Source organism: Musca autumnalis, unplaced genomic scaffold, assembly GCF_047663935.1.
Source record: "Musca autumnalis isolate F117 unplaced genomic scaffold, ASM4766393v1 scaffold_1, whole genome shotgun sequence".
In the NCBI taxonomy this organism is placed as follows: Eukaryota; Metazoa; Arthropoda; class Insecta; order Diptera; family Muscidae; genus Musca; species Musca autumnalis.
Window position 1 is genome coordinate 303323362 of NW_027411644.1, and position 13485 is coordinate 303336846.

A 13485-nucleotide genomic window follows, 5' to 3' on the forward strand; every position below is an offset into this window, starting at 1 on the left:
AATATACGTTTTGTTACTTTTTATAAATGTGCCTTTGTTTCAATTAAAAAATACATAAACCGCGCACATACCTATTTATTACATTATATGATCATTTAATTCTAGATGCCGATTTCCCGCTGATGATTTCAACTTTGAAATAAATGGGTTTTATTTCACAACTAAGAAGAAGCGTTCAACGATGTTTCTATATCATTTTTTTCTTTTTAAAAGTGCGACTTTTTATAAGTTATTTCATTCAGTTATTCTTTTATTAAAGTGTGTTATGTATTTCTTTGGAATTTTGTATGTACCTATGTGTCTTTGTTGTTTTGCCTTTTTTTTCTATGCCACCATTAATAAATGTGTATATATGTTAGAAATATCCAGTGAGCGCTTGCTGAGAGCAAGTCAGCATACATTTCAATGTGTTTCACATTGACAGTAACGCTCCCTTGCTCTCAGAAAGCGTCCACTGGTATATGTGTTAGTCTTTTTTTTTTTTGTGGCTTTTGGGTTTGTATTTGTTGCACCCAAACATATAATTTGTTTACACCCAAACATATATTTGTTTGCAGGACCCAAACATATGTTATGTTTGAAACTGCTTGCAAACAAATATATATTTGCTGCAAAATATATTTGGAACATATGTTAGAGAGGCCATTTTTTCTGTGTGCACTTCTTTGGGCAGTTAAAAGACATCTCGCATTGTTTTGGAATGTTTGCAGCAAGTAGCACTCGCGTTTCATTTAACGACAGCATAATTTGTTCCAGAGTAAGTGAATAGCTTCATGAGAAAAATACACGAAAACTATCAACTAAAATGGTTAGTGGACAAGATAACTACTCTTGAAAGATGTCTTTGATATGATCCAAACTTTGCACATCGCAATAGTTTTTCCAAATTTATATCAAATTCGAAGGTGGACTATATAGATCTACTCTTTTCGGTACGTCCCCATAAAAGTATACGAAAAAGCCAAATACTTTCCAAAGATGTTTAATAACTATTGGTTTCAATTACAATACATAACCATTTTATGAAATTAAATTAAATCCCTTACCACAATTAAAAGTGCGGTAAAGGATTCCCGCATACTTATGTGTGTTGTGTACGTATTAATTATTCAAATTAAATACTAAAGGAAAAGGTGTAAGAAGACAACAACTTTTTAATTACATTTCAGTGTAAAACATGTTTAGAATTTCATTACAAGATGTCAAGCTGAAGCAGGATTTCTTAACACAGCTCCTTTACCATAAAATAAATGTATGAGGAGAAGATACAAAACGAAGAAGAAATAAATTCCTGTTTCAACACTTTTAGCAAATTTGCATATAATTTCTAGCATAAACCTTTCTCTAGTCATAGAGACAAGTTACGAACGAAAGGATAAAATTGTGGCATGTGTTTGAATCGATTTAATACCCCCATCTCCTCTTCCAATGGCATATTTATAAGTTGAACATGACTTTTAGTCTATAATGAAGTATGGTATCTATTTAGAGTTGAGGGAGAAATGTGTGTGTGAGTGGATATTCAACGATCCTTCTTAAAGGATAACATATTTTTCATATGTTCATTCAACTATTCACTTAACTTCTCTTCATGTCGTTGTGTTAATCCACCATGCCTTTTGTTAGAAACAACACAATAGAATTAAAAAAAAAAACACAAATTTCAAATTTTATTTAAATTTAAAAATTTGTTACTTATTAAAAAATAAAATCTTCAAATCTACCACAGCAGGCACGTGCCTATGACAATGGCCAATCCGCCAACAATCAACTAAACCCAGCATCTAAACAATTTTATGGTTCCCTTATTTTCAAAACTAAATCCTCTCACCCGCCCTCTTGTTATGACTTGTGATGATGATGAGGATGATGGCTGGTTGTTTTTGGTTACCACACAGAAACACAAATAAAAATTTTCCCTTTTTGGGAGAGCGTGAATTTTCAAACATGAATTTGGAAAATGACATCTCGAACTGTTATAATCCTGTTTTCAAAAGATTACTGTCACCAAAACATATTTTTTCGTAATTCAAAATTATTTATAATCAAATTTGACCTGGCAAATTGTCATTGTTACTTGGGTTACGATTGTCGATTGTCTTTGTTGGTGGTTTGCCATCAACCCATCCATCCACCTCTTACTTACTTTCCCTTTCTCCCTGTGTCCTTTTTGTATCCTTTTATGAATTTTATGGAAATGCAAAGGGTGCACAACAACTGGTCTTATGTGGGGGGTAAGTGTGCGTTTTTTGCTTTGTATTGAAAAGGATAAAAGGATGTTTTTAATGGTCAAAAACTTTTCTCTTCTCAATTCCAGAGGAATGGTTATCATAAATTATTGACTTGTAACTGTTTTTGAGAGAGTTATATTTCGGTGAAAGAGGAAAAAAGTTTATGTGTCAATAGGAAAATTTTCCGAACTTTAGTAATGGATTTTGAAGAAGAAGAAAGACATCAGTCTTTCTCGGCGACAACCAACCTGCCTCAGGTTGGGTAAGGAGGCTATATTCTATGTTTTAATTAGTTGCGACACATTATTAGCTATATTATCATACTTATTCATTCCTACAAGCCTGAAACGCCACTGCAACTGAATTGCTTTAGATCTCCAAAACCATATGTGGTAGGTAGTTTGAGGTTAGCTTTATGTAGCATTAGCCGGCACTAATGTACACACTTGTATAGAAATAATTTCCTTGCATATCTCGCTATATTGTCTTTGAATTAGTTGCCTAGTTTTAGAGATGAACAATTGAAATTTCTAATCTCTCAAACTCAGCTACAGTAGCCCACATACCAGCTACCAGGGCACCCATCACACAGGCCGTTCGCCTTTTGTTTGCTTCAGCTTGTGCAAAATCTATGTATGAAGTGAATTGCTGTTGCAAAAGTTAATTCATAGCATGGACAACAAACATGAATGCAATTGACAGCAAATAACTTCAGCAATTGAATGAATACAATTATCTGTTATTCGTTATTAAATTACCATAGTAATCAAAATCTGACTTAATTACCATACAACAACTACAAAACAATGTCTTTGTCAGAACATCTTCAGTGGAAAGAGGAGTAACATCAAAAAATCTGTACCGATATGCGGGTATGCCATTAGTCAGTCGTTCAGTAGAAACTCAAGTGGTTTCAATTCTTTGAAAATTGAAACTGTCTATTGTTATTGCGACTTGGATTATTTGGCTTTTGGTAGGGCGGCAATGGATAATTCGAAGAAGAAAATAAACACTAATAAATGTTTAAATATTTTAATTTATTAGTAATTCGAACGAATTTGTATTCGAATCGTCTTAGTGAAACAGGCCATTACAAATTTGCACTAAATAGTGGACACTGACCTCCCCGTGGTGTCACCTAGGGAGCTACCTTTAACACCCGTTAAAGGTAGTGAGCTAAAATGTGCCGCGCGTTCACCCATAAGAACGTTAAAAACATGGGTTTGGGCGCCGGGTTAGTAACCCTCCCCTAGAAAAAAGTAGCCTACTATGAAAAAACGAAAGAAAAGAAAAACAAATCCCAAGATTTGCTTTACCACCAATGAAACCAGGTAACGTAATTTGGTGACTATGTGGGTTCGAGTCCTTGGCTTTCCTTTTTCACTTGCAAATAATTTCCGATCATCAAGCTTAACTCTAAACGAGAAAATTAATAAAAAAAATCATTAAAAATGATCTTCGCCCTAACAGGCAAAATTTCAAAAAAATAAAAAACAGGCTGAGCACGGCTGGCATTTGAACCCACGTCCTTGAAAACATATCAAAAAATTTTGTCACGGCGTGTTAGCGTTCAAAGCCAAAACTCATAACTTCAAAGGCAGCGCAAAAAAAAGCGTTTGTCGTGGAGAAAATACATTTCTGTGGCCAAGTATCCGCGTAAATGTACAAAACACATTTGCATTTGAAAAACGATAAGTTCTTCGATACGTCCGAAGATTTGCTTTACCACCAATGAAACCAGGTAACGTAATTTGGTGACTATGTGGATTCGAGTCCTTGGCTTTCCCTTTTCACTTGCAAATAATTTCCGATCATCAAGCTTAACTCTAAACGAGAAAATTAACAAGTAAAAAGTATCAGTCAGCTTTACCGACAGAGATATACCCTCAGCCTGTGTATATTGCAACAATTTTTTTCCCAAAATACGTATGTATTTAGGGGGTTTTAAAAATTTTGGGCGTTTGAACCGAGAGAATGGAATGGATCGACATTGACCGTTATGGAAGTGGATCTCCAGCCACAACATATGGTGCCATAGGGGTTTTTTTACACTCTTCGGGCTGTTTGCTCAAGAAGTTTCCCCCTAAAAAAACTTTTACCATCGTAATTGAGGCAGCGAATGCAAGTTGCTTCAACAAAAATCAAAGTGAATCGATATCAGGTCTTAAAGTGAACTTATCCGAAATTTTGTGTGGGAGGTACCGGATGGAGTGGACAAATATAGTCCATCTTTAAACCTGAACTATATTTGGTAGATATATTAGGATGTGTAAAGTATAGACCAATTCGGCCACTCCCTTCAAGGGTTATAGTGCGCACAATTTTTCCGAACATTTTTGAACTTTTGTGGGGGATGTACCTGAAGGAGTGGACCGATATGGCTTATCTTCCAACTTAAACTATGTTTGGATAAAATATTACTAAGACCAAATTTTGTACCGAATCGGCAGATCCGTTCGAGAGTTATCTTGCGCTCCAACCACCTCACACGGTGTCATAGGGGTTTTTTGCAACTTTCAGGCAATTTTCTCAGGAAGTGTGGACTTGCCCCTGATGAAACTTGTACCGTCGTATGGAGGGCAGTGAATACAAGTTGCTAAAACAAAAATCAAAGCGATTCGAGAGATGGCCCTTAACTGAACTTTTCCGAAATTTTGTGTGGGAGGTACCCGAAGGAGTGGACCGATTGAGTCCATATTGAAACCTTATCTAAGTCGGGTACACATTTCAGGATGGGCAAAGTATGGACTAAATCGGTTACTCCCCTCTAGAGTTATAGTACTCACAAATTTTCCGAACATTTTCGAACTTTTGAGGGGGAGGTACCGGAAGGATAAAACCGATATAACCCATATTCGAACTTTAACTAAGTTTGGATAAAATATTACGAAAGCCAAATTTTGGACCAAATCGGCTTATCCGTTTGAGAATTATCGTGCGCACCAGCCAGCCATACAGACGGACGGGGATTGCTAAATCGACTCCAAATTGAAACACATTTGGTCCAAACGTACTTGGGATCTAAAACCCTTATTTCGATGAGGCACATTTTGCCTCGTTAGCATAAATGCTGAGGGTATAACAGCACAATGGCAAAATATTGCCCACTCCATGCAGCCGCAAAATCCCATACTTGGATACCAGAGACCTCCACCAAGGAATGCACGGTGTGACCAGGAGTGTCGTGCTGCTACCGAAGAGAAAAATGCGGCATATAGGGCTACTATACAATCCGTAGCAATGCGTAGCGCACGAGAGAGATATCGGGAGAAAAGGAGAGAAGAGAAACGTCTTTTCAGCAAGAAAAAGAGAGAAATGGAAAAGCGGGAGTGTGAAAAAATCGAGATGTACAGGAGCCAGAATGAAGTCCGAAAATTCTACCAAAGAGTCAAGCATCAAACTGATGGCTTTGGTACAGGCACCTTCTCCTGTAGAGACCAGCAAGGAGATTTGGTAACTGATACAGACAGTGTGCTCTGGATATGGAAAGAGCCTTTTTCAAACCTGTTGGTATCCAGCGAAGACGACGAAGATACCACAGATCCAATCCCAGAAGATGGTATCGAATGTATACCGCCCAACCAAGATGAGGTAAAGACAGCAATAAACCGGCTGTTTAAAACCGGAGGCGACGCGCTGATAAGGTGTATGCATCAGCTAGTTAGCTGCATCTGGCAGGAAGAACGCGTACCCGACGATGGGAACCTGAGCATCCTGTGTCTCGTCCACACGAAAGAAGACAAGACTGTATGCTCTAGTTATAGGGACATAAGTCTCTCCCTATTGCCTACAGGAACGAACGACTAAAGTCTATGGTCAATAAAATAATTGGACCATAGCAATGTGGCTTTAGACCTGGCAAGTCCACCATTGACCAGATATTTACCCTGCGGCAATTCCTGGAGAAGATCCAAGGGATGCAGATAGTCACCTACCACCTTTTTGTCGATTATAAGGCAGGCTTCGACCGTCACTTACGCCAAAAGGTATTCCAAGCCATGTTTGAATTTGGTACCCCAGCAAAGCCCATTCGGCTTTGTAAGATGACTTAACCTGATACTAGGTCCTCATTTAAAATAGGAAAGAACCTCTCTGAACAATTCAGTACCAAAAGAGGTTTCAGACAATGACTTTTATAAGTTCATGCTGGAAAAGGTTATACGAGATGCTAATGTCATAAGAAATGGCACAATATACCGCAACAGCCACATGTTACTTGCTTATGCTGATGACATTGACATCATGAGACGATCAGTAAAGGAAGTAACTGATACCTTTAAGAATGTCGAAGGAGAATCAGCAAAAGTGGGTCTGGCGGTAAACGGCAAAAAGACGAAGTTAATGTTGTCGACGTACAATGTGTCCATAGAGCTCGGAAGTTGGTTACAATAATTTTGGGGAAGTAAAAGATTTCGTCTACCTGGGCACCCACATAAACACAACAAACAACATCATATGAGAAATAAAGAAAAGAATTGTATTGGTCAACAGATGTAAAAACAAGGCTTAACAAAACACTGATACTGCCCGTGTTCAGAAGACTGGGTACTTGTGCAAGCAGATACGGCAGTGCTTGGTGTGTTTGAGAGAAAAATTCTTCGAAAGATCTAGGGACCAATCTGCGTTGACGGTGAATATAGACGTCGTATGAACCGCGTGCTGCATCAGCTATACAACGATTATGTTTTGTATGGTCCAGCTAAGTAGGTAAGTACAAATTTTCAAAACTGTCACAATCCTACACTGAGAGAAAAATGTTTGATTGATTTTGAAGCTACGCACATACGGGTAATATAGGCCAAAAGTTGATAAAAACTCAACATATAAAAATCGCGTTTTTAAAAACAAAGTATTGGTAAACAGTCACCTGACCCTTTCCCCCATTCGATTTGACCATCCGCAACTATCGGCGGTTAACCAATCCAAAGCAGCAGCCGATTGAACTCAGCTATAATGAAAGCAAAAAATTACATGTTCAAATATTATAAAATGAAGTGAACATTGAAATAAAAATATTTTCGCGAAAATTTATAATTTTCAAGGTTTTTTGGTTTTGTATATTCTCCGCTTATATAAGTTCCAAATTGTTTTTGCAGATTCACTCTCTTTAATAATGGTCGTACGTCTCTTCCTTCATGCATATTTTTTATAATAATTTTTAAAATTTCAAATTTCAAAAGTGAAAAAGTGCATGATGCGAACGTTTGCGTACCATAATTACTTTTGGTGATTTATGCACTGAAGTCTCCAACATTAGATCCTATCATAATATATTGCGCATATTTGCGCCGTTCTGAAAAAATCTCAGTTTTATCAACTAAAACCATTGAAATATTTAAATGTGGAAGTATTTAAGAAAAACATTTACAACATACAAAAATATTTTGGCAACGTTTGCCAACACTAATTTTTGATCTGTCTTATAGCCGGGTCTCTTATTTATCAGACTAAATCAAAACTTTTGATAAATGTTTGCGCCATTCGGAAAAATCACTGTTTTTTCTGAAGTAAAATTGGAATAATTTATGTAAAACGATTTAAAAAATTAACAATATATTTTGGCAACTTTTGCCAACACTAATTTTTGGTCTGTTTATAAGCGGGTCTCTTATATATCAGAATGTATCATAACTTTTGATATAAGTTTGCGCCATTCCGAAAAATCACTTTTTTTCTGAAGTAAAATTGGAATATTTTATGTAAAATAATATAAAAAAAATATTTTTGTAACGTTTGCCAAAACTATTTTTGGTCTACCTTATTAGCGGGGCTCTTATTTATTAGAATGTATCATAACTTTTGATATAAGTTTGCGCCATTCCGAAAAATCCCGGTTTTTTCATATAAAAGCGGAATAATTTAGAAATAATAATAGAAATAAAAAATCGAATGGATCGGTATCGGCCAAAACTAACCACTAAGAACCCTAAGTACCAAATTACAGCTAATATCCGAAATACCGAAGATCGGAAGGTACCGCTTTAAGAGGGCTATACCAAATCATTAGCCGATATTTTTCATATTCATCCAAAAATTATGCTACAGCATTCTCTGGTCAAATACTAAATCTCTTAGGTTTAAAAATTAGCCAAAGAACGAATTGCAAAAGAACGGTAGACGGCGGCTTATTCAGTCGACAACCAGCAAAAAACTTTCCCCCTCATGTTTTACAGCGTCTTTGCAATATTTAGGATTTAACGGTTGCCCATTTGGCCCAAGCCTTTTACCATCTGAATACTTTAAATTAAACATAGATTCATCGGAAAACAGTTCAAATGGGTCTTGGCGAATGCCAGCCTGGCTCCTTCATTTTAGTCGATATGAAAGGTTTTTTTTTTTTTGCTGGTCGTCGACTGAATAAGCCGGCGTCTATCGTTCTTCTGCAATTCGTTCTTTTGCTAATTTTTAAACGTTAGCGTATTGTATTTGACTAGTGGATGCTGTAGCATCATTTTTGGATGAATATGAACAATATCGGCTAATGTTTTGGTATAGCCCCCTTATAGCGGTACCTTCCGATCTTCGGTTTTTCGGATATTTAAGCCACATTTTCCTACTAATTTAGCTGTAATTTGGTACATAGGGTTCTTAGTGGTCACAAAACCTATCCACCAAAAATCGTGGACCTGGGTCCACGTTTGGGTATAGCCTCCATATAACGGTACCTTCCGATTTTCAGTATTTTGAGGATTTAAGCTAAATTTTCCGAAAACCGATTATTTCGCCTGCAATAATTAACAATTTAGTATCATTTATGCCTAAAAGATGTGATTGTGTCATCCAGAATAGAAGATAAGCAACGAAATATTGATTTCAATAGTTTTTGCTGTACCTCAAATGGGGGGTGCTTTAGTTTTGTCCGCTTATATTTGCGACCTAAAATGTTTTTTGAATTTTAACTTTTGTTTATTAAATTCTGATCTCATTATTTTTGTATTTTTCAATTATAAAGATATAATAAAATAAAAAGAAAAATATAAAAAATAAATTTATAATTTAGTTTTCATAAAAAATTATCATTTCAAAAAAATGTACTGAGTGGGTGCTTTAGTTTTGGCCGATAATGTAACTATATAAATCTGAAACGATTTGAACCAAAATTTACACACTTTTTCTGGTCTCGTTCTGGATGCATGTACCAATTTTTAGCTTGATCGGATATATATTGCGCTTTTAGTGCATTATTTACCTCATATTCGATGCTAATATATATGGGAGCTATATCCAAATCTGGACCGATTTTCATTATTTTCTACAAAAATAGTCCTTGGACCAAAGATATGATTTGTGCAAAATATTATATCAGTCGGATTATAAGTGAGGTTTTTAGGAGTTTTAATCAACTTTTAACATACATTACTCCTATGTGCAACGTAGAGTTTCATTGAATACATGAAAAGTTTCATTAAATAAAAATAAAGAGTTTCTTCATTAGGATTCCAGCTCTATCCGTTCACCCAAATCCAAATTGTACCAAATTTAGTACCATTTAGTCCTTTTCGTACACAATTGTATACTTTTCCAAAACCGCCTTTTCATGTCAACCGTTCTTTTTAACTTGAATCTCAAAATTTCAACCTTTAAGCTTTATCCGTTTACAAAATACGAATTGGCACCAAATTTAATACATCTTGGTACTTTTCGTACACTTATATTTCGAATATCCACACACCCTTCGGTACATTTATCTTACACTCGGAGAGTGTCATAGTTCGCCAGATATATCCATCGCATCAGCTCGTCTTACAAATGACGTCATCTGGCTATCAGTAGTTTCTTTTCAAATGACCGCCAAATTTCATCACCTCACTTATCACCGATTCAGAGATCCGCTCAACACTGCTGATGTTTGGGAAGCAGAAATTACGCCCCGAGACATTTTCACTGCTGCAGTCACTCGCTATATACATGCTGGTCAAATAACCGAAGTAAGACAAAATTACCCAGCAGAGCGAACGGGATTAGCAAATAAACGAGTTAAGCTTCGTCGAACAACCCCTATTTCCCCAGAGTCAGGGAGCTGACACTGGTAGTTAACAGATTGGTCGGTGAGCAAAACAAGTGACAAAATCATCTGAAGAGTTGTAACATTGGAGTAGGACTAAGTGAATTGTGTGTAACGGTTAAGTCACTCTCGAACCCTGGAAAGAAGAAAGATAGCAACTCCGTCACGTTTGGCGACGTTACGCTGACTGATCCGAAGAGGTGCACAAGTTATTTCAGTCGACACTCCCGAGCAAACCGGGAGTGACAGAAGCAAGGGAAGAGTAGTACTTCGCTTTAGATCTCTTCCTCCCGAAGAGGAACCACCACAATTTCCAATGGATGATGTTGGGAATGTCATCAGGAACGCTAAATCATTCAATGGGTGGGCCCTGATGGATTCTCCATGGTAATGTTTTAACAACTGGATGTGCTGGAAGTCGAGTATCTCACTAGAGTTGTCAATCTGTCGTTCCCATAGTCTGGAAAATTGACAGGGTGTTCCCGCTACCGAAGCTAGGCAAGGACGCCGTACATGCCCATTTCCCTCCTGTCGCCAGTAGCAAAGATTTTAGAGGCACTACTCTTCCCCATGATTAGAAGCATGTACCCAGTTGCCAAACATCAGCAAGGATTCCGAAAAATAATCAGTACTACAGCAGAATAACACGACATATTCACTTTGGCCGTGCGACCGAATAGTTACGGGGGATATTGACCTACCGTCTTCGTCCAGCAATGTTTGAATTGTTAGATATTCTACAAAGCACTAGTCGTTCGTAGAATTCAGACATAAGAATAAGTCCCAAGGCGTGGTGATAATTCCCGAACTGTTTAACCTCTACCTTTCTGAAATTCCAAGCCCTCCAGATGGCATAAAGATCGTAATGTATGCTCAAGATATTGAGGGTTACGCTCGACAGCATGTTTAAGTGGTAAGGTCTGTGGTAAGCTATGCGGCACCAGATTGGTATGCAAATATTCAGTCGGCCATCTTAATGAGGAGACGAAGATTTTACCGGCACATCAATACAACAGGATGTTGTCGATGCAGTACCTGCTTGTGTGTTACCGCCGTGAGCATCTCTGTCACGACCTAGTGGACGGGCTTCTCCACACGGGCACGTCAGGAGAGATCTTCATGATCTGGAAAGGGAGATCCAAAGATATAAGTGTTGAATAACATTCACACTGATGTAGTTGCGCAGGTAGTACAGAGATTCAGTGTGAATGCCGTACTTGGGGACCACCCCCTTCCGTCGCAGCAGAAGAACGCAAGTTACCAAGGCATACACGAGAGCTTTTAGCCCAGTTATGATCCGGACGATGCAGCCGACTCAATTCGTATTGGGCCCGAATTGATGCCACGATACCCAACACATGACCGCAATGTGGATTAGGACCACACGACACGCTGTATTTGTTTAGCTGCCAAGCTAACCCCATTCACCTGTCTTCTTACTCTTAATAGACACAGCCAGTCAAAAGTGCAGAATTGTTGAGTTTGGACGCAGAGGAACCAGAAGCAGATAACTTAATAAAATATACGAACAAGCACATTTGCGATGCAACAGCAACAACAACAACATCCGTGGGTTTTAAAAAAATATTTTTTTTTACATCCTACCCCTATTTAATAACAAAATGTTGTATTCCAACGTTCCATTATTGAAACCATTCCAAGCTATAGAACCCCAACAAACAAACACTTTTATTTCAGGAACGGTTTAAGTAACTAACGGATTATTTATTTTCTCTATTTCCAGTATTCTTACTTACACCCACTTAAACATTCCTTACACAAAAAACATTCCAGATTTTTTCCTCAATGGTCATGAAGGCTATCTTGCACAAGTTTCAAATTATGCTCCAAGAAACACTTGGCGCCACGATAAGCCCAAGTACATGCATCGCTTTTTTGGGTATTACGATCGGCACAAAAATCGATTTTTGTGTGCACTTCATCGCTGTGATCCACAGGCTGGTGGCCACCGGCCAATTGGTGATGTATCAGATAGGGATCGAAACCTTTAGTTTCATCGAAAAAGCCGAATTTCTCAAAAACACATTTCATATAGCAGCGGGTCATCTCATCATCGGGATAATCCCATGCCTTGTATTTTTCCATTTTATCGGCGGGAACATTTAACTTTTTACCGCATTCATCACGAAATCTGGCTAAATCTGCTTTGGTTTTAACCGTATAGTCGTGACCGTCGTGGTTTATGTGGTGACTGTGGTCGTCATGATGGTGTCCCTCGTGATCGTGCCCCTCGTGATCATGCCCTTCATGGCCTTCCTCGTGGTGGGCAAATACCTATGTTGAGGAGGAAAATAATTTGTCTGCTAAATGTTCGAGATCTCAGTAATATTTCCTTACCGTTGTTGCCGCTGCTAAGCACAAAATTCCAATGAATAGCTTCATTATACTGTCTGGATAGCTTACAATTGATCAGGGTTTTTATACCTTTCTCATTTTCTCTGTATTGATCGATGTGAGCGTTGAAGTCTGAGTAGAGCTTGTGTTATTCTGTTTTTTTTTTTTTCGTTTTGTTGAGAGTAGGAGGTTATCTCGCCACGAAATGCATCTGTTGTCTTCCTATTAACCTCTTAAGGGGAGACAATTGTTCATCTCTTCTGCTTAACGTTGTATAAAAAAAAAGTTCAATACACTTTAAAGGCTACACTGACCAGGGTTGCAAGAAATAAAATAAAAATAGAATTTGTGACTCAAAAAAATAATTGAAAAAATTCTTTGACAGGGTATTCATGTTCTAGAAACCCGTGCAGTAATGACAGATCAGTCCGACAAACGTTTTTCAGGCATCATTAAGATTACTTACTTACTTACTTACCTACCTACTTACTTAGCTGGCACATTACAGAACATTTGTTCCATTGGCCGAACTAAGAAAAGATCTCAATTTCTCTCTGTTTATTGTTTCGCTTTCTGGAATACCGCGCCTTTTCATCTCTTCAACATGTTTGCGCCATCTATTCCTTGGCCTGACAATTCTGCGTGCACCGCCAAGCGACCTGTATTTATACGCTTTTTTAGCGGGTTCATCATCGCTGATTTAACTATATTGATGTCGTTGTATAGCAGATACAGCTCGTGTTTCATGCAACGTCGATATTCACCGTCAACGCAGATTGGTCCGTAGATCTTTCGAAGAATTTTTCTCTCAAGCACACCAAGCACTGCCATGTCTGCTTGCGCAAGGACCCAGGCTTCGGAACCGTACATTAGCACTGGTAGTAGCAGTGTTTT

The 13485-nt window shown here is 37.8% G+C and overlaps 2 protein-coding genes across 2 annotated transcripts in view; both read right to left on the reverse strand.

Annotated features, from left to right (window-relative positions):
• Window positions 1-13485, reverse strand: part of LOC141389852 (uncharacterized) — a 420257-nt gene that overhangs the window by 368585 nt on the left and 38187 nt on the right. The window lies entirely within an intron of this gene.
• Obp99b (Odorant-binding protein 99b) lies at window positions 11924-12728 on the reverse strand. Its single transcript, XM_073962004.1, has 2 exons — window positions 12595-12728; window positions 11924-12531 (listed from the first exon to the last, which is right to left on the reverse strand). The coding sequence occupies exons 1-2, from the start codon at window positions 12637-12639 to the stop codon at window positions 12040-12042; spliced, it is 537 nt and encodes a 178-aa protein (XP_073818105.1). The 5' UTR covers window positions 12640-12728; the 3' UTR covers window positions 11924-12039.